Source organism: Notechis scutatus, chromosome 2 (assembly GCF_049901735.1).
Source record: "Notechis scutatus isolate UNSWTSFEM ecotype Mainland chromosome 2, rNotScu1.2, whole genome shotgun sequence".
NCBI classification, from domain to species: Eukaryota; Metazoa; Chordata; class Lepidosauria; order Squamata; family Elapidae; genus Notechis; species Notechis scutatus.
Window position 1 is genome coordinate 28,579,095 of NC_142010.1, and position 21,320 is coordinate 28,600,414.

The window sequence follows — 21,320 nt, forward strand, 5'->3', positions numbered from 1 at the left end:
GAGATTATTTCATTATTAGCCAAAAGGATAAAATTAAAGCATTTAGGTGAAATTAAAAAGTATCTAGGATTGACAATTAACAAAACCACAAAAGGATTTAAGATATCTCAAGAGGATAAAATTTGCCAATTAATTAAATTGTATAAAATGGAACTTTGTAAGCCTGCAAAGACTCCAATGAGTCAGGAAATTTGCAAAATTGATGCTCAAAGTCCCAAATTTGATAAGACCATATATCAATCTTTGATTGGTAGCTTATCATATATAAGCAATTGGTCAAGGCCAGATATAGCTTATAGTGTTAATCAGCTGGCACGATATAATAATGATCCACATCAATGTCATTGGCAAGCACTAAAGAGAATTTTAAGATATCTTAAAGGAACAATGCATCATGCATTGTATCTAGAGGTGATTTGAATCTTAGTGCCTATGCAGATGCAAGTTTTGCAACTGACATAAACACTAGAAAATCAACATCTGGGATGGCTATATTATTTGGTAAAACTTTAATAGGGTGGAGGTCAATCAGACAACAGCATATTAGCTTGTCAACTATGGAAGCAGAATTTTCATGTCTGTCATTACTATGCACTGACTTAATTCTGTACAAACAGTTATTATTAGACATGGGTATAACTGTTAAAGATTCCATTATTGTGTACGAGGACAACCAGGCAGCTATACAATTAGCTACTAATATTGCTGTAAAGACTAGATCAAAGCATACTGATTTAAGATACTTAAATGTTAGAGAATCTGTGAAAAATGATCTAATTAAACTTGAGTACTGCATGACGGAAGAAAATATTGCAGACCAATTTACAAAAGCACAAGGTGTTGTAAAATTTAAAGAGAGTTGTGACAATTATGATTTGAAAGTGTAAATGGATATATTATTGTAATATTTATTATTATTACCCAAAAGGGGAGAATGTTAGGGATAACATTGTTTTACCCTAACTTTTGGGTAAAGATAATAAAATGATGAATCATGGTTTGTCAGATAAAGTGTATGTGACTTTAAGCTAAAGGAATGTAATTAAGGGTGCAGCTGTAAAAGTACTATATAAGCAGCAAGGCACTCTCTGGCTCTTACTGGCTGGCTTATTGAAGACTGCGTTCTTGCTGAAACGGGGAGTGAAGAAGTGTGTTGATATTTCTCAACGGAGAGAAGATTGGACTGATTTAATGTAAGTGTACTGACATTGGCTATTCAACACGGACTTTGCAAATAGAGTATCCCTGACAAGACTTGACTGAAATTGATATATGACTACTGGACTGTTTACATGACTATGCTATAATTCTTAAATGGAATAAATTATAATTTTGATAGCACAAGCGTATCTGTATTTTTACTGCGTGTTAACGAGAAGGCTTATCTCACACATTTACCTGTCTTCCTATCTGACTTCGCTGCACATTCTGTTTAGTTTGTTTTCCTTAACACCCGTTGGGGAATCCAGGCTTAACAGGGTGAGATAATTTGTTTATTACCAAATAAATGTTTAAGCCAAATCAAAGAGGAAATGTTTAGGAAATATCAGGAATTGTTTAATTAAATGCATAAGGAACTCAGAAAGAAATTTAAAATTTTAGATGTGTGTGTGTGTGTGTGCGTGTGCGTGCACGTATGTGTGTACGTGTACTGTATATATATATGTATATATGTATATATGTGTGTGTGTGTGTATGTATGTATATGCATGCATGTGTATACACACACACATACATTTCAAAAGAATATACAGCTTTCAAAGGAACCCCTTAGAGGCTCTACACCAAGAATTATTGAATTTTAGGAAAAAAAAACCCAATAAAAGTCTGTCCGTGAGGAGAAGAATAAACTCCATAGGGAAACCTGACCATTGTTTGTTCAACTTTGTTTGTCCAAGGAAAGAGATTTTTCCCCAGTGGTCTTGGTAGAACCCCAAAGAATCAGACAATCAGCTTTTTATACAAGCATGGGAAAAAGCATTTCAGAGCTTTATGTGCAGATTCCAATATAAAACTGAACAAAGATGCTCACCACTTCTCCTTCTGAAGTCATTGGGTAGTGATTTTTGTTCCTAGCTGAAATAATTAAATTGACCTTAGCTTGATGGATACATCTTTGTCCAACCTTCATCAATCCAATAGGACCTATTGTCAAGGATTGGGGATAATGAAAGCGAACTGACTAATTATAGACCTACCAGGCTTTGGAGTATAATAAACAAATGATGTGCCAAACACTTAAACCGAAGACTCCAAGACTAGCTAGAGCTTAAAGGTATAACAGGAGACAAACAAGTGAGATTTAAAGAGGCCTCAGTGTCTAGTGATATTCTTGTACCTCTTAATGAACAACCAGAACCATAAAGTGAAGACTGCCATAGGCTTGCCTTGATTTAACATCTGCTTTATATTCAGAATGATATTGTGGGAAAAGCTAAAAAATACATTCAGTATAGGAATCTTCTTTTCTGGATTCAGAAGCTGTACTTCCATGCCCCAAAGCTGACTGAAGAATTCTGGGACTTGAGGTCCACAAGTCTTAAAGTTGCCAAGGTTGGAGACCCCTGATTTAAATGAGTCCTGGGGGCTTAGCTAGAGCACAATAAGGAAGGTAGAATTCAACTTACTGCTGGGAGACATGAATTCCAGGTATTCGTGTCATCACTGCTTGTGCTGATGCTAATATTACAATTGTTGATCTGAGAGGCGCTCAACCCATGTGAAAGTCCATTATATTCTAATTCTTCATTTTGCTGCCTTTTCATGCTAGCCAACATCTGCATTTCAGACATGGTCATGTTGCTTGGCTGGTAGTCTTTCCAATTATATTCCTATGGATTACATGAAATAAAACATGAACATTGTACAGATACATCTGAAGAACTGCTTCCAGCGAGAGGGGCAGCATACGAGTTTAATAAATAAATAAAAATAAAGAACACAAACACAGAGATAAATATATTTCTGTACAGATAGTCCTTGTTTGTTCACTAACCATTTCAAGTTACAACAGCAGTGGGAAAAAAGTGACACTTATGACTGTTGCAATCTCTCCATGGTCACATGTTCAAAATTCAGGTCCTTGGCAACTGACTCATATTTATGATGGTTGCAGTGTCCTGGGGTCGTGTGATCACCTTTTGCCACCTTCTGACAAAGTCAACAGGGAAGGCAGATTCACTTAACAACCATATACTAATTTAACTGCTGTAATGATTCCCTTAATCACTGTGGCAAAAAAGGTCAGAAAATGGGGGCAAAACTCACTTAATAACTGTCTTGCTTAGGAACAGAAATTTTGGGCTTGATTGTGGTTGTAAGATGAGGATTGCCGGCGAGCATGTATAATTTGAAAGACAAGGTATGAATGGATACATTTGCTCCAAACTGTGGATAGCAATTCTTTCTCTTAACAGAGAGGAAACTGCAAAATAACAACCCCAAAACAGTATAGTTATGTACAACACTGCATTACAAAAGCTTAGCTTTCTGTTCTATAGTTTTATGGAAGTGAAAAAAGCATTAAAAAACTGTGATTAATACTATATAAAAGGAGAAGAAAATTAAAGCTAATTTAAGTAAGCTATCCTATGAACACAGAAAGAATCAGTAATTATAATCCAATGAATTCCACTGAACTAGAGCATCTGTTACAAGGTGGATCTACATAATTTTCATACAAATACCAGTATGGTTATTATTTCTATGGGATAGCAATGAGAGGTCCCACAGCTTAGATAAAGAAGATGTATTTTATGCATAATGCCTGGGTGGAAAAGGCTTCCATCTGAGATCATAAAAGAAACCCCCACTAACAGAAGATATTATTGGTTTATATATGCCAGACCCAATGGTTTGACTCAAAAATTATTAATATTCATAAACTGCTGCTAATTTATTTATTTATTAAGCATTTTAATCTGCTTCACTGCAGAGGCTATAGTCTCTGGGTAATGCACAAAGCATTAAAAAGCCCTTAAAAACAACAACAACAAAAAAAACACCTTGATAAGCATATGGCAAACTAGATTGCTGGTTGAAATCTTAATCTTTGATCAAAATCCTACTGGAAAAGGATGATATTTAATGCTTTCAAACATTTTATAATGTATGGGCTATGCATTCTCCTGAGGTAAAGTGTTCCACAGTTCAAAAGCGGCTATGAGAAAAGTCTGTTGCACACTTACTTCATTTGCGTGTGCCACTTTCTGCAAGCCTTCCATTGTTGATTGAAAGGGATGGGATGAGTTGGGACATTAGCTAGGCAGCCTCTGATATAATTTTATGTGATACAGGGATTTTACAGGTAATATCCAACACTCAAAACTGAGGTGAAAAGACAAGCTAGTGCAGTTAACTGCAAAATGTGCACAACACCACTTAAAACTGATTTCCTGGGTATTATTACCTTTATTGTCAGAGTACAACATGTGTACAATGAGAATGGCTGAGCCTCCCTTCATGTACCCCCCCCACACACACACATAACTCGCAGCGAGGGCAGAAGTCCTTAACCCAGACTCAGTCTTATTACTTTATGTGACCTTTTTGCACAATGTGCCGGCCCTACAAGACTGTCATACTATGTTGACATGAAGTTATTTTCCATTCAGAAGTCTGACAGCTCACGGGTAGAAACTGTCCTTCAGCCTGTTGGTGCGGCTGGCTATGCTTCTATAGGTCTAACTGCTGCCTTCTATACTAGTTGCATATTCTGGGTTTGCTTCAAGGGCAGCCCCTTTGCTATAGGACAACCGCATGGTGTGATCCACCAATGAGATGCCAAGATTTCTAAATCCCAGTAGGGCTGTAACATGGTGTACTAAACAAAACCTCCTGGCTATGGCTTCCATCTGCTGTTTAAACAGATGTTGTGGCTTCAGGTGGATCCTGGGGTCCCAAATCAACCCCTTCAAGGGTTGTCTGGAGTAATCAACAAGTCTAAATATCTATGGACATTCTCAATCATCCAGGTCATGGTTATCCCAAAGATGTTTTACAAAAGGCAACTGAGCTTCCTTGGATTTTTTCCTTGAAAATGTTTTGCTTCTCATTCAAGAAGTTTCAGAACTGAAGAAGCTTCTTGGAGGAGAAGTGGAACATTTTTAATGAAAAAAAAAAACCAAAACTAAGAAAGTCCAGTTCCCTTTAAAAAGCACTTTTGAGACATTGGGCTTAAAGTGAACAGATGAACAGCATTTCCATCTTGGTTACTTTTGTTTATGACCTTCAGGCTATAAACAAAAGTTCAAAGTTTCACAGAATCACTGGTCCAATCTGGACTGGTGATGTACAATGAAATGCAATCACTATGCTCAACCCATTCAATAGATGAGCAGTTCCTTAAAGATGTTGAATAGCCCGAAAAAAATTTCATTCTCTCTTGCCAAAGGCTGGGTGAAGAGCCAAGTCTTCACAGCTCCTCTGAACAAGAAAAGAGTGTGGGTCATCTGAATCCTGAGGGAACCAAGATTCTGTTATGTAACCCCTTCTTCCCATCTTTAAACCTGGTTAAAGAGACTTTGGGATAAACATTGCTTCCTTGGTTGGACACTGTTGTTAAAGGCCTGGCAATTATTTTAAAGCTGTCCTTTTTTAAGCTTGCAAATCTACCGGAAAGACATAGTGGGGTCTGTGTTTCAAAGCCAGGAGTTACCTGTACAAATGAAGAGAAACCCCCAACTTCTTCCAAATTTAATAGTACCACACTAACAGCAGTTAAGTTCTGTACTGTTTACACTGCTATTTAAATGACAATATAGCAATTGCTGTTTTGGAACTTTAAAAAAAGGGCTGTTTCCTTTTATGAAAATGGTATTTTATCTTCAAAAGTATCATTTTCCTTTTTTTAAAAAAAATGTAGGTGTGTAGTAGGCCATTCTCAGTTTTCAGTGACATGCTTTTGGCAATTCAAATAGATCATTTGTAGAAGCTATTTGAATAAAAGCCTTCTTTGTTTCCTCTCCAGCACCACAAAGCAGGCCATTCTGCACATGAATAGCAACACTGTTTGATCTATATAGATTTAGAATCAATAATGGGGTTGCTTTATATCTTTAAAAAGGAATAGGTTGAATGAATTGTGGGGGTGGGGATGGCAAAGAATTTAAGAAATTCCCTAACTGTGCTCTGTTCTTTAGGAAACCAAATGTGAGCTCATATGGTGAGCCCTTTTGTTCATAAATAACAATGTGCACTCAACATGTTTAATCATAATATTGAAACTGAAAATAATACAATGAAAATAACGCATGGGAAAGAATAGAGAAAGGTGCCCATTATATATTCTCTCTAGTGAAATTTGAAGTGCCCCCAAAGTCATTGTGTCATGGATTTGTAAAGCCAAGCAAATGGTCTTTAAAGATCTGCAGATTTCTCTATCGCAGTAATTCTGTTCTAGAATATCTAGATTTGCATGAATCCTCTCTCCCCAAAGTCTTTAGAATCAGGTGTTCCGGAAAAGTACTCATTTTTACAAAATCTGAACTTCTGATTGTCAGTTTCTATAAAACATGGACTCATCCTTTGACTAGTTAAATTTGTAATGGTTCATCAGTTCTGATATTACCATATTCCTTCTACTCAAGGCCTTTCGTATATTATTGAAGAGGTAAGACCTGTCAATCAAATTAAACACTAGGGTATCTGCCTTGTCATGGGCAGGTCTGCTCTCTCAAGTTGACATTTTCCCTGACATAGGAAACATTTTTAAGGCAGGCACTCCACACTGTATGAAGATGGGTATAGACAGAGATCTATCATTGTTTCCTAAACTCCCAAAGATATTCAAAGTAGTCTAATCCCACGTTACAGAAGAAAATAATCTACACCCCTTTTCTGCTACCAAATATGTGCAGTAATTCAGACCTAAGAATATTACAAGCAGAGACCAAACATATGTAGCACGGTTTACTGTTTCACCTCATCTTTTCACACGAAACAATTTACTTTTAAGTCCAAGGATGGAGAATTTATATTCAGCTAAAGCATAGCCTTGATATGAAAATCAATAATGAATATATGGAAGAAAGTAGGAAGGAAGAAAGGAAGTAAGTAAGTTAAAAACACAAAAAGTATTATTCCAGCAATTGTGATATTATGCATCAGCCTTATGTTACTTAGTTAAATTGTAGTTATGGCTAAATCCTACTCCTGAATGAGTATTTGTTCCTTTTTTAAATAATACATCTGTAAAAGATTGTTTAAAAGTTTCTAGATCTTTCCCCTTTTGTGAACATTTTTCTCATTTGTCTTATTTTGATGGCAGCATCTAGCTGACCTCATCTGTATTTGGACTATGAAGATAATTGTGTAGGGTTAAGACTTAGTTTTGCGGGGGGCATGATGGTTCAGTGGTTAAAGACATTGAGCTTGTCAAATGGAAAGCTTGGGTGAGCTCCCGTTACCTGAGACAACTCCTACCCACCTAGATGTTCAAAAGCATGTAAATCAGAGGTGGTATTCAGCAGGCTCTGACCAGTTCTGGAGAACCGGTAGTGGAAATTTTGAGTAGCTTGGAGAACTGGCAAATACCACCTGACTGGCCCCACCCCCATCTATTCTCAGACTCCCGAGTCCCAGCTGATTGGCTGGATCTTCTTTAGTTGCCCTGCACAAGAGAACGGAGCTGGAAAGCAGGCTAGTGGGGTGGGGAAGGAATGGGGATTTTGCATAACCTTCCCCCAGGAGTGGGGAGGGAATGGAAATTTTACAGTATCCTTCTCCTGCCACGCCCACCAAGCCATGCCCACAGAACCGGTCGTAGAAAATTTTAAATTGCACCATTGATGCCAATGTGAGTAGATAAATAGATACCATTTCAGCGGGAAAGTAACAGTGTTCCATGCAATTCGGTGTATAATCATGTTGGCCATATGACTATGGAAGTGTCTTTGGACAATATTGGCTCCCTTGGTTAGGAAATGGAGATGAGCACCGCCACTTGGTTTGGACACAACTGGCAGGGAAAACGAAGATGATTAGGGGATTAGAGGCTAAAACATATAAAGAACGGTTGCTGGAATTGGGTATGTCTAGTTTAATGAAAAGAGGGATTAAGGGTGACATAATAGCAGTGTTCCAATATATAAGGAGTTGCCATAAAGAAGAAGGAGTCAACCTATTCTCCAAAGCCCTTGAAGACAAGACAAGAAATGATGGATGGAAACTAATCAAGGACAGAAGCAACCTAGAACTAAGGAGAAATTTCCTGACAGTTGGAACAATTCATCAGTGGAATACCTTGCCTCCAGAAGTTGTGGATGCTCCAACAGTGGAAGTTTTTAGGAAGAGACTGGACAATCATTTGTCTGAAATGTTATAGAGCTTCCTGCCTAAGTACAGGGTTGGACTTGAAAGCTTCTAATGTCCTTTCCAACTCTTTTGTTCTGTTGTTCTATTCTGTTATTTCTTTAAGACTAGGATAGGTGATAATTAGGTAATTTTGGGGCTGTTGGCTACTCTGGAAAATTATAAAAAACATTCTGTACTGTTGCTAAGAAAATTAAGTTATATTCACAAAGTTCCATTTGACAGCAATTTTTTTAAAGAAAACCCACAAACATTGGAAATATAGCGGTTGCTCCTTGGTTCAGTCTTAAAAGTTACCTTGATACCCTGTGAATGATAGCTTTGAGAGCCCTCTTATGAAACCCAGATTTTTCTGTTTATTTTGTGGGATAACATAAATAATATCAAGTAAAAATGGCAGGGTGATGTAGACATCATACATCACTAGGACTCAAATAACTTTAAACCAGCTCAAGGCGATTTATACGGTTTTGGAGGACAGAATTTGGGCAGATCTTTTAACATTTGTAATGGTTGTATGAAAATATACAGAGAAAGTGTGAACAGGGAAATGGAACGCTGAAGCCTTAGCTAGAAGAAACAAAGCAACTTCTTTTCCAGAAGTATAGAAACTTTGCCGGATCCAAGATTTGGATTGTAATCTAATAATATTTTTAAGAAAATGTCTTCAATTTTTGAAATGGACAATTTCCTAGAAATGATAACTAGAAACAAAATTTCTGATCTTTTTTTATTTTTGGGGGTTTATATTTGCATTGTTTGTGACAGCCAAATAGAATTTGGAAATTAAACAAATAGTTAAAATGAAATCATTTTTTATTTTTTAATGGGACATTTAAAAGCTTATATTTTCTTTTTTTATGATAAGAAGCATTTGATTAAGCTCTTAAACATTCAACAGATAGACAAAAACCTGTTATCAAAGGTAGTTTTTACGGTTCAGAGATGCACATAATGACATTTGCATTCTCCCATGTTCAAATGATTTATTCAGATTTATTTAAATTTAGTTGCACGTGCAGGAAAGTTTAATTACCCAGCTATCTACTTGGTTGCAATATTACCCAGAGGACTGCACTTCTTTCTTTAATTAAAAAATATTTGAACTTAATAATAGAGGACTCTATTAAAGCATGAATAAAACATTGTAAGTATACAAGTCCTTAAATTTTACTAAGTAGTGAGCAAGTAAGAGTTGTTTGAGCATTTTTAACAGTCATAATGCAGAAGGGGATTAGGAAGGAGGGTTTTTTAAAAAAGGTCTTCATGCATATGAGCTTTGATGCAAAAGCCAATGATGGAAATAGCACTCTCTCCCCCTCCCCAACTCTTCACATTTTCTTCTAGTACTACAAGAGGAGGGAGATAGTAGAGGATATATATCAATGCTTGTAAACTGCAACTGTTTGGTCAATCATCCAGGCAAGTAGGAACTTTTATGAATTAAAGAATTCTATTTTTTCCATCTTTTTTTAAAAAAAGAATGGTAATATACTAATAATTACTAACAGGTTCATTACTGGATTCTGAGGTCTCAAAACACATTCACATTAAAAAGATGAATTTGTTTTGGTTTAAAATATGTGGCTTTCAAACTACTTTGATCCAGTCCATTGTAATCATTTGAAACTTTAACAGATCAAGATATATTTGGATAGATTCAGTCCATCTTTCTCAAAAGAGATTCCTAACCAAGAGTCAACTGCTTCATTGGAGTTTTCCTTGGATACTGATTACTTCAAAAAAGTACTAGAGGTCATTCTAGTCCCACAACTGGTCCATATCTGGTCAATTAATTTGTCCATGGAAGGAAAGAAAAGAACACCGCAGTTGTGTCTGATAATGTCTATTTTGGAAACAGATTATGGAACAAACTTCTGAAGTTGAGGCAAGCCTCCTCACTATAATTTAGGGTAATACAGAAATACATTTATTTATTCAGAAGTTATTTTACAGTTTTTATGTATATTTTTATTGTTCCATATTTTGTATTTTTGAAAATTTGTATTTTTATGGAATAGCCTAGAACCGCTGAAGGAATAGAAGGCAAGTTTATTTTCCAAAATAAATATAAACATTTGTTAGCTGTAAAGAGTATTACCGTATGCAGATAGGCTTCAATGGTGAATGTCTTTAAAGACTCAAAACAAAGAGTAAACATGGATCTAGAGAAAAACAGTGATGACTGATACAATTAGGTCTCTATTTGGGATGCTTATAGAATCAAAACTTCAGTTCCTTGACTTCTTGGCACCAAAAATATAGATGGAATGTAGATATAGCCAGATAGACATGGAACAGGAAAGTCAGGCACTATAATAACAATACTGTATGTTCTAGACAGGAAAATATAAAAATCTGATAGTTCATATTATCAGAACGCAAACCATTTAAACATTCTGTAAAGTTCCTGGTCATTGCAGACTAATTAACCTATCACTTGAGAAAGGGAAATCTAGATATCAGATAAGAAAAATGTAAAATAGTGAATTACTGTAAGTTGTTCATGGCAGCTATAAGAATGAATCAATGAATCAGAATAGAGCTGGAAGGGACCTTGCGGGGGGTCTTCTACTCCAATCCCCTGCTCAAACAGAAGACCCTATACCAGTGGTCGCCTACTGGTGGGTCGTGGCCCACTGGTGGGCTGCAAGAAAATTTTGGTGGGCCATAGAGAAATCTCACCCCCAGAGCACCCCTCCAAAGCAATTAATCCAGGCTGCACAGAAACATAAGGCTGCGTCGCCCACATCGTCCGCGGGAACCCTCCCCGCCCACTCACTCCTTACCCGGTAAACCTGCCTGCTAAATTTCTATTTTTCCTTTTTCCGACCATCATCTGTTCTGCTGTGCCGGGAGATTTAGATTAGCTAGGAAGCAGGAAATGGTTGGCTTTCTTGCTTTCTAGCTAGTCTTTAGATCTTCCGCCTAACCTCCCTTAGGACTGAAGTTTTGCTTGCAAGCAAATTCAGTGCAGACTCATGGCAAGCAAATTTGAGAGACTAAGCTAGCCAATGGCAGATAGATAGATCACTGAATGATTCTGTGAGCAACTCAATCTGCCTGCTTTGCCTGATTTTGGGTAAAAGTTGCTCTTTTTTTATAAATAAATCAATATTTACATACATGGTGTGTTGTGAGTTAATTTTGTGAGTTTGCTTGCAAGCAAATTTTATGTGACAGACTGAGCTAGCCAATGGCAGATAGATCTCTGAATGAATCTGTGAGCAACTCAATCTGCCTGCCTGTTTTGACTGATTTTGGGTAAAAATTGCTTTTTTTATAAAAAAAATTCAATATTTATATAAATATTTATAATATTTACATACAAGCCATGCTCAGCCAGTCACATGACCACCAAGCCACACCCACAAATTAGACCACACCCACAGAACCAGTTAGTGGTCTCTGGGATCTAAATTTATGAGTTTGGTGGTCCCTGAGGTCGAAAAGGTTGGTGACCCCTGCCCTATACCATTTCAGATAGGTGGTTGTCCAGTCTTTTCTTAAAAACTTCCAGTGATGAAGCACCTATAATTTCTGAAGGCAAGCTGTTCCACTGGTTAATTGTCCTCACTGTTAGGAAGTTTCTCCTTAATTCCAGGTTGTTTCTCTCCTTGATTAGTTTCCATCCATTGTTTCTTGTCTTGCCTTCTTTTTTTTTTTAAGAAAGTTTTATTGAGTTTTAACAAAACAAATAAAACATCTTATTTGAGTACAGCATCGTTCCGGGTTATCACATTTCCATACAGACACAATTTCATATGCATATTCATCTTATGTATTCAACTTCATATCTTTTTACTCTTTTTCCAACTTCTCACTATTTCTCCCTTTACTTCTCTTAATTTTCTTTTATGTTTATCTCATTTTCTTCTTATTCAATTGTATTTCTTTTACCTAAATTTCTATATCTTTTTATTCATTGTACATATACTTTTGCCTGTCTTGTTTACAATTTCATATGTTCTCTTCCAACATTCTTAAGAAGCAAAATTCCCCCTATGATTGCCAATCGAAGTGCAACACCTTTAAATCTTATTGTTATTATCATATGAAATCTCATTAAACATTGAATTTGTGCATGCTAAAATTATAACATTCAAATTTCTAATATCTATTATATATCATGTAGATCTCATCATTTAGACTCTGCTTGGTACTTCCCCTTGAAAATGTAAAAAGAAAAATTCTAAAAACATAGCAAAAACAATATATATATGTATGTATGTATGTATGGCATTCAGCTTTGTTCGGGTATTTTCCCACATCATTGTGCTTTTAAAGTTGTAGCAACGTTTCGGCAGAATCTCATCTGCCATCATAAGGCTTCTGTATAGTGCTGTACTGTATATAACACTATACAGAAGCCTGATGATGGCAGACGAGATTCTGCTGAAGCTGTCAACTTTTTAAAAGCACAACTACAATGACGTGGGAAAATACCCGAACAAAGCTGAATGCCATACATGTAAGTACCCACAAAAATTTGAGAATATATATATATATATATATATATATATATATATATATATATATATATATATATATATAAACAAACATTAGTAAACAAAATAGTTATTCAAAATCATTCTAGTACTGGTATGAACCTTGTAAATCTTTCACGTTTCTTTTCAATATCTATCAATCTTTGAGAACAATTGAAATGTTTCCCTCCCTTCTTCATTATTACTTAACTGTTAATAAGCATACCATTGGATAGTCATACAGTTTTATCTTATAAATTATTTACTATTAATAAGCAAAATAATTATTCAAATTCATTCTAATAACTGGTATAAATTTCCCTATAAATGTTTCACATTTCTTTTCAATACTTTATCAATCTTTAGAAACAACTGCAATGTTTTCCTCTCTTCTTTATTATTGCATTAATTATAAACATACCATTACATAACAATACAGTTTTATCTCATAGATGATTTACTTATTTAATTTCTAACTCATTACAGTATTCTACTGTCACAACATTATCTTTTGTACCTTTGCAGAATCCTTACTTTTAACTTGATTTAACCATTGTCTCTGGGTTTTCTAGCTGAGCAAATACCTTTAATCCTAGTACGTTTCCCCTTTTTATTTCCTGTTTTTGTCCCTCATAAGTTCTTTCCCTTTCTATCTTTCCCCCCTTTTTCTCATCCCCTTTTTTTATACCCTTCTCTCTCTAATTTTCCCTTCTGTAGTTTTCTTTTCTGCTTCTCCTTGCTGTTATACTTCTTTTTCAGACTATTTTTCTTTTTGGCTGTTCCCTTTGATCTCAAACTTTTAACTCCTTTCCCCCTTTTCCCCCTTATTACCACACTTTGCATTATTTGATCATTGAAAATGGCTTCTTCTTTGTCCCACCCTTCTTTTGCTCTTAAAGCTTTTCCTTTTGCTTTTCAGGATCTCTATTTCAAGTCTCTATTTATATGAAATCTATATGAAATCTCTATTTCATCTCTAGTTCAGGATCTCTATTTCAAAAAATTCAAATACGAAGCCAAAGGATCTTCCTCCCCTTTCTGCATCTTCTTTCTGTTTTTTAAGTCTCATCTTCAATTCCTCCAGGACTGATGGCATTTTAAACACTTTTGAACAACCACCCGATTGACTTTAAGTAAAAACAGAAAAAGAAAGAAAAAACCAATGCCAAAACTTTTTTTTTAAATCACCAAATGATCCCAGACTGTTCCTTCTTGTTTCTTTCCTTTACTTTTACTTTCTGCGGGTTACTGTATCTTTTAATAAGATTTCAGTTACAATGTATCCTCGGGAGTCTTTTCAAAGTTTCACTGTTAATCCTCTTTATTTTTCCAGGTGGCACTCCATTTTTCCATTATTCCAAGTCCCACCCTTTTGCCTCCACTCTTCTCCTTTTTAGGGCTTTAAAATGACCAAGAAAAAATCTTTATTCTCCTTTTGACACTTAGATTTCAGCTTAAGGTTGCCTATTAGTGTCAAAATAGATTAATATAAATTTCTTTCCATACCATTTGTAATTGTCAATATAAAGCCCTTTTTTAACCTCCTTTTCTCTCTCCTTCGCCGCTTAAAGATCTTCTTTCAGAAGTATCCTTCTAGATATTTTTAGATTCAGGGTACCTTGCTTAGATGTTCTCTGTTGTTTAGCCCGATCTGACCTGCTTTCCTCTTTGTCTTCCTCCTGCACAATCTTATCTAATCGGGTTCTTCTTTGAGGTGGCCATTTCTGACCACTGCTGCAACCCCCTTCGGGGAAGGGAGTTTAGACCAGCCAAGGAGAGATGCGGCTCCCCTCCACTCGGCTAGCAATCTCCCCCCTCTTCACCACCTCTACAGGGTGGCTTCAGCCCCTAATCCAAAGGATCGGGGCACTCCAGCGGCGAGCACAGATCGAAACTGCGCACGATTGCGGATTTCAGTCTGTCGCTGAAGAGACCCAAACCGGAAGTCCATTCCTTGTCTTGCCTTCTGATGCTTTGGAAAATAAGTTGACTTCCTCTTCTTTGTGACAGTATTCAAATACTGGAATACTGCTACCATGTCACCCTAGTCTTTCTTTTCTCTAGACTGACCAAACCCAATCTCTGCAACTGTTCTCCATATATTTTTTGCCTCCAGGCAAAAACTAATCAGCTTCGTTGTTCTTTCTTAAAGTGTGCTTTTCGAAGTCTCAACATTTTTTTTTTTGTAATGTGGTGACCAAAACCAGATGCAGTATTCCAGGCGTGGTCTTTTTAAGGATTTATAAAGCAGTACTCATACTTCACTTGATTTTGATTCTATGTCTCTGTTTATATAACCAAGGATTTTATTAGCTTTTTTAGCTACTATATGGTGGGTAATAAAATCAGGAGAATAAGAATTGAATTGATGGACATGAGTAAAATCCCCCACCCAAACGGCTTGGGGATTTGGACTATGACACTGTTTGGATTTGGACGGTTATCCTTCAATCACTTCATTTTCTATTTGGTGGGGAGGGGAAGGGCTGCAACAATGTTCTGAAGTGCAGAGAGGAATGATCTTCATTCCACAGATCACTACTGAAATTCTGTCAGTTTTCCTTTCCTTTAAACTGACTTGGCAATGTACCGACTTCAGCAGTTTGCTCTTAAAATTACAATAACCTTGCCTTTTACCCTGTGTAGATGTTTGAACTGTTGCTTGATAATGAAACTTCTCTCTCTCCCCCACCTCCAGAAATCCAGTTTGATAGCGAATGGAAGAGAAATTAAATACCGACATTAAAAAATCAGGACAAAAGAGCTGAAACTCAAGCAGACCTTGGGGATTATCCATGCCAGTAAGTGCTTTCCCTACTTGAGAAGTCTAAGCAGCTATCCATCATAACATACAAGAGAAAGGCTTGTGAAAGCTGCTGTGAAAGGGGCGTATTTGGCACACTCGTTCTGGTCTTTCCTCTTTCTTTTGCTCAAAAGAGAAAACATGCAAACAAAGGTTTACACATTTCACATAAAGGACAACCATCTATGGGGCTGGTATTTTGCTCACCTCTTTGTATAGATTAACAAGCAGAGAGTTGCTGGGAAAATGCTATTCATTCCTGAGAGTCTCATAAGAAAAATAAATGCTATAAGCCAACAGTTGAATTTCTTGCCTATTTTTTTAATGCATCTGGTTGCTAGATTTGCATTGTAGCAGGGAGTCACTTATTTCCAGTCTCTACTGGCTTAGTTGAAAAACATGCAATCATGCTTGCAGGGCAGATAGCCCCAAGTGCTACAAACACAAAAACCAAATCTGGTATTTCAAAGAGGCAATCAATCTGTCAAATTCCATGCCTACTACTATTCTAACAATTGGGGGAAAAATCCTTCTTATGTGGAATTAAGTCAGAGAGCAAATAGCTTTACAAAATCTCTTCCAATGGAACATTAACTATGGCATGTAATTATTGACCTGATATCCCAGTTTCATAAGACTTTAGGGTGGTGCTAAAGGCAAATGTTGATCTCTAAGGATTTCAATTAAAAAGAAAAATAAATGAAATAGATTAGGTGTATGAGGAGAAATGCTCTACATGACACTAAAGTGCACCCTTCCCCATCATTTACATTATATTAACCTAGAGGAAATCCATAAGTAGGATACAAGTGTTGAAACATCTTTCATCGTAAAAATGAACAAAATTCTTCAGTGTCTGCAATTGTTCTAAAAAACTTCTTTTCCTCCACTGCTAGAAACTTTCTGTAGATATACCAGCCATATTTAAATCTGGTTAATAAGAATTCACTAATTTTTCTGCCCTCTTCTTTCACTCATTAATTTAAAAAATGCCAAATTACAATCGGACAGATTGGAAATAAGTTGTTTGTGTAGAAAATGTTTCATTATCCCAAACAAGACTTTGTCAGCCTCTGACAAATCTTGGCATACAGACTGACAAAACATGGTAGATAAATAAGTTTTAAGTTTGATTTTCATAAACAAAAGTTTTGATATTTGCCTCTCTTTACTATTAAAAACATATTTTCTATCCAAGGTCTATTTACTTACATTTATCCTCCAGGCAGATTAAGTGTGCCTGGGAGATTATGTACTTACATTGCTAACTATTCTTGGTCCTAATTAGTAGTCCGATTTTGCCATGATTGTATCTTGTCTTTTTTAAAATGTATAATTAATTAATCTTTGTATCATGGATCAACCTGACAGCTTTCCTCCTCTTCCATATGATTGATCTTTGCTTTATCCCATGGAAACACTTTCTAAAATGCTAATGTTATTAACAGATGCAAAAATGCAAAAGCTTAAATATCCTTTTTATTCCAACAAGATTTATAAAAAATACTTACAGAGATTTGGACTATGGGATTTGAGTCCTCCTGCTGGATTTCTTTTAGGGATTTTCTACTTATGGAACTTCTTAATGCACTGATGGAGAAATCTTTTGAGACCCTAGATATTTCCTTACAGGGTTCAGATAGGTTTCCGATCGGGGATAAACAAGAAGTGGGCAACAAGCTTCTTTGAATGTTATTTGCTTTGTCCATTATCACAACAGCATCTTCAGTACACTGTGGTGATATTTCTTCTTCGGTCTTTTTTGTACAGAAGTTGTATGTCCTGCTTTCAGGACTCTTGGATGCCATTTTGGGAAGAATCTCCTTGGATATTACTGGCTGAGGTAATCCTGATATGAAATAGTTATTTGGAAGATTCTGAGCCTCTTCCACTAGGTCCATGTAACTATCATCCTAGGATAGGGAAACAAGACAAAATGAATTATTTTAAATGCTGCTCATTACCATACGTATTCCAGTCTCCCCGGAATATTAGAAAGACTACAATCATTTTTCTCTTGCCTGAGAGGTAATTTTTACATTGATATTGTCTGGAAGGAGGAAAAAAGGATATTTATGAAAAATAAAGCAAGCACAATGAATATTTTTACTTTATGAACATCTAGCCTGAAAATAATGATGATCTGAAGGTCTATTTCTATCTCATTCCAGATTTCTATTGCAGGAATTGTTACACAATTATTTAATTGTTGATTGGAAAAAACAATTTCACAATCAAAACTGCTGTTATACTAAAACAAAAACTGCTTTGAGGCTGAAACATTCTGAATAACGAAGAAAAGTATTTCTTGTAAACTAAATAAAGGGTATTAAAAAAGCAAAATTTTCAGAATAGGAAAAGCCTTGGAAGAAATATTTTCTATTTCCAATTATATTATTTAGATTAAACTCTGATATGAACAAATCCTTTTGTTGTGCTGGAAGCTCCTTCTTAGAAAGTGTAAACCAAACTAGGAAGCTTTTAGTAAACTATATATAATGTCATGTATTTTACTTTTTTTTCATCACGTTGAATAATCCAGTCCTTCTGGCTTGTTAGTTTGGTAGTCTTTACATTTAATTTTAGTCCCCTTTTCCCCGCACTGTGTTTTTTTTACATTCAGCATTAGAACTTGCAGATTCTTTGCATTTTTGGCTATCAGGATAGCATCATCAGCACAGTGGGTTGGTTGTTGCAGTTTCTTCCTCCAGTTTAAAAACCATGCTTATCCAGGGGTGGGATCTGAACTGGTGTAACTACCGGTTCGGTGGCTATGTGTTGCGTGCGTTTGCGTGCTTCGTGCAATTAACTTACTGTTGAGCTACCCAGACAGCTGAGCAGCGCTGTACATGGGTGTGCAGCGTTTGAAAAGGCACTTTTTTCCTGCTTTTTCAACCGCAGCTGTGCCGTGCAAAGCAGCTGAGTTTGAAGAAGCAGGAAATAAAGGACAGGTAAGAGCCCGAGTGGGCGGGTGGGCCAAAACAGCAGCAGACACAGAACCGGTTCTGTGTCTGCTGCTCTTCAGAGCTACCAGTTCTATAGAGCTGGACAGAACCGGTAGAATCCCACCCCTGATGACACTCCTTTCTTCAGGTTTTGTTCCACAGACTAGCCCTTTGAAGTAAGATGGGTTAAGAGACTGTGACTGGCCCAAAACTTTCCAGTTTACCTTCCAAAACTAATTGTGGACTACGGCCTTGGTTTCCCTAAACCCAGCCCCCTGCCCTAACCACTACAAAATAATAACTTTTCTAATTGACAATTCAACTTTCTTCTGAAGACTTTTTTTTCTAGCTCTATCATACATACACACACATCATTTTTTAACACATATCCATACATGAGGAGGAATCCCAGGTGTATTGCCAGTGGAAATACAGCAAAATAACAGCAAGCCTTTAAACCCATCACATTACCTCTCCATTGCTCTCATTTCCATAGAAATCATCTTCCATTTGAGCTCCTCGACAGTCCTTGCTAATTTCTTCTTTCAAATCCAAAGAAAAAGTGCAATCTTCTGAAGAAAGACTCAAGGGCTTTCCATGTGGCGCTGATCTAGGTTTTGAGGAGTAGGTGAAAACATCCTCAGGGACTTCAGCTGCTTCTTTGTTTTTATATGTTTTGTCGTCACTTGGGGCAGAGCCTGAAGCATCATGGGATGTTTCAGAGGCTATCAGCAGAAGACTGCTGGACTCCAATTGAGAGTTTTCTTTGTCAGGAAATATCCATTCATCTGCAAACATGAAAAGTTGAACAATGCGTATGAATGATTTCTGTATGTCTCCTCAGGAAAAAGCAACAATTCATATTGCAATATAGATAAATAGGTAAAAATGATAAAAAAAATCACAAATATTTAAAAAAATGGTAGTAATTCATGTCTTAGACAAGAAGTGGGGATCTCCAGGTTCAAATCCACCATTAAGTATGGAATTCACTTGGAGACCTTGGGGCCTGGTTACTTTATTATTTCTACTATTTATTTATTTATTTATTTATTTATTTATTTATTTATTATTTATTTATTTATTTATTTATTATTATTTATTATTTATTTATTTATTTATTTATTATTTATTATTTATTTTTTATTTATTTATTTATTTATTTATTTATTTTTATTTATTTATTTATTTATTTATTTATTTTTATTTATTTATTTATTTATTATTTATTTATTTATTATTTATTTATTTATTTATCATTCATTCATTCATTCATTCATTCATTCATTTGCTCACCCACCCACAAGACATGTAAGATTGCTCAATTCAAACAATATGACTTTGGCTGAAGTATAGCATAAAATCAAATAAATCAAGAATACTCCCACCATTTAACATTAAACATCTACAACATATAATCATAAAAAGCACAATATAAAAAGGGTTGTTTTGGTGGGGAAAAACAGCGAAATAAATCTACTAAATAATTAAGTAATAATTCTAATGTCTCAGGTTAGAACAAAATGAACGGTCTTACAAAGACCTTTAATTCGTCTGTCTTGCACTACATATTTGGAGAAGTTCTGCTTAACAAGGTCCTGGTTACATGGACATACTGGGGACTTCAGTACGTAGTATGGTGAGAAATCATAGGGCCTATCAATGAGGAATCCTTCCTTACAATGTTACCAGTCTATTGCATTCTCAATTTTACTGATCCTGTCTTTGGTATTATAATTTTTAACCTCTCTTCTCAAAAGAGTCGGGATAAATAAACCAGACTAGACACACATATTTTAATTTCAATATAGATGATTTTGGAGAAATATTAGGCATGACTTTCTCTCTTAATGTGGCATTTGGGTGTTTATTTTGATAGATCATTGCAAGATTGTTGATCCCAAGGTTGCAGGTGTTTTCAGTATTATAGAAGTACAAGCTTTTATTGAAATTAATTATCTACCAATGACATTCCTCCACTTTTGTTCCTCCATTTTCTACAGGTAGTGTGCCTTCCAGTTTATTGCAAGGGCCTAGGCTCTTTATGTTATAAATCTTTTAAACATGTGGTCACAGAACTACTTTGCATCCTGAAACATTAATCGGTGTAGGAGTGCTGGTAAAAACATCCCTAATGAGCAATATTTGTTCTCCATTGTACAAGAATGTCAAACGTTCTTCTAGATGAAGTACAAAGATGTATCTGGTTATACTATGCCGTGTATCCATAAAGTATAATGTAAACAATAAACAGCAACATAGTTTCTACAAGGTGTATCTTGTGAAGCCTTCTCTAAATCCATTTTAGGGGATTCATTGTTACAATAATATATAAAAAAAATCATTCTTAAAAATGATTCAAGTTTGTTCCTATCTGTTAAATCATATCCCGTCATCGACACATCCCCACTGTATTCTGTTTCTTAGTTATGCTGGGATGTGACTGAAATAATTATCATCACATTTCTTAAAAAAGTGAATGTTACTCTTCTTCTCCAAAGAGGATTTCTTAAATATTCCATCTTTTATTTTCAGCTCATGTTTAATTTATACTTGAATCTCAATTCTATAGCTCTGGGCTGGGGGAGACGGGACATGAATATATCCATTTTACCAACTTCCCTTGTGATCAGGCAATACTAATCTCTTTATTTTTGAACAAACAAAAAGCCACTGATATGGATTTAAATAATGGCTGTCAGATCACCCAGAAGCATTTTTAACCCTTTCATTACTAAATTATATTTTGTTGTTTGAAATGATGTTAGGGAAAAT

General features: G+C 35.8%; 1 protein-coding gene across 2 annotated transcripts in view; it reads right to left on the reverse strand.

Annotated features, from left to right (window-relative positions):
• The window catches only part of CFAP20DC (CFAP20 domain containing), a 183,795-nt gene that overhangs the window by 64,610 nt on the left and 97,865 nt on the right, over positions 1–21,320 (reverse strand). For both annotated transcript variants that reach the window (XM_087953924.1, XM_087953925.1), the window contains 3 exons: positions 19,017–19,333; positions 17,112–17,513; positions 2,628–2,831 (listed from right to left, as the gene is read on the reverse strand). In XM_087953924.1, coding sequence (XP_087810050.1) covers positions 2,628–2,831; positions 17,112–17,513; positions 19,017–19,333 — 923 coding nt within the window. The remainder of the gene's footprint in view (positions 1–2,627; positions 2,832–17,111; positions 17,514–19,016; positions 19,334–21,320) is intronic.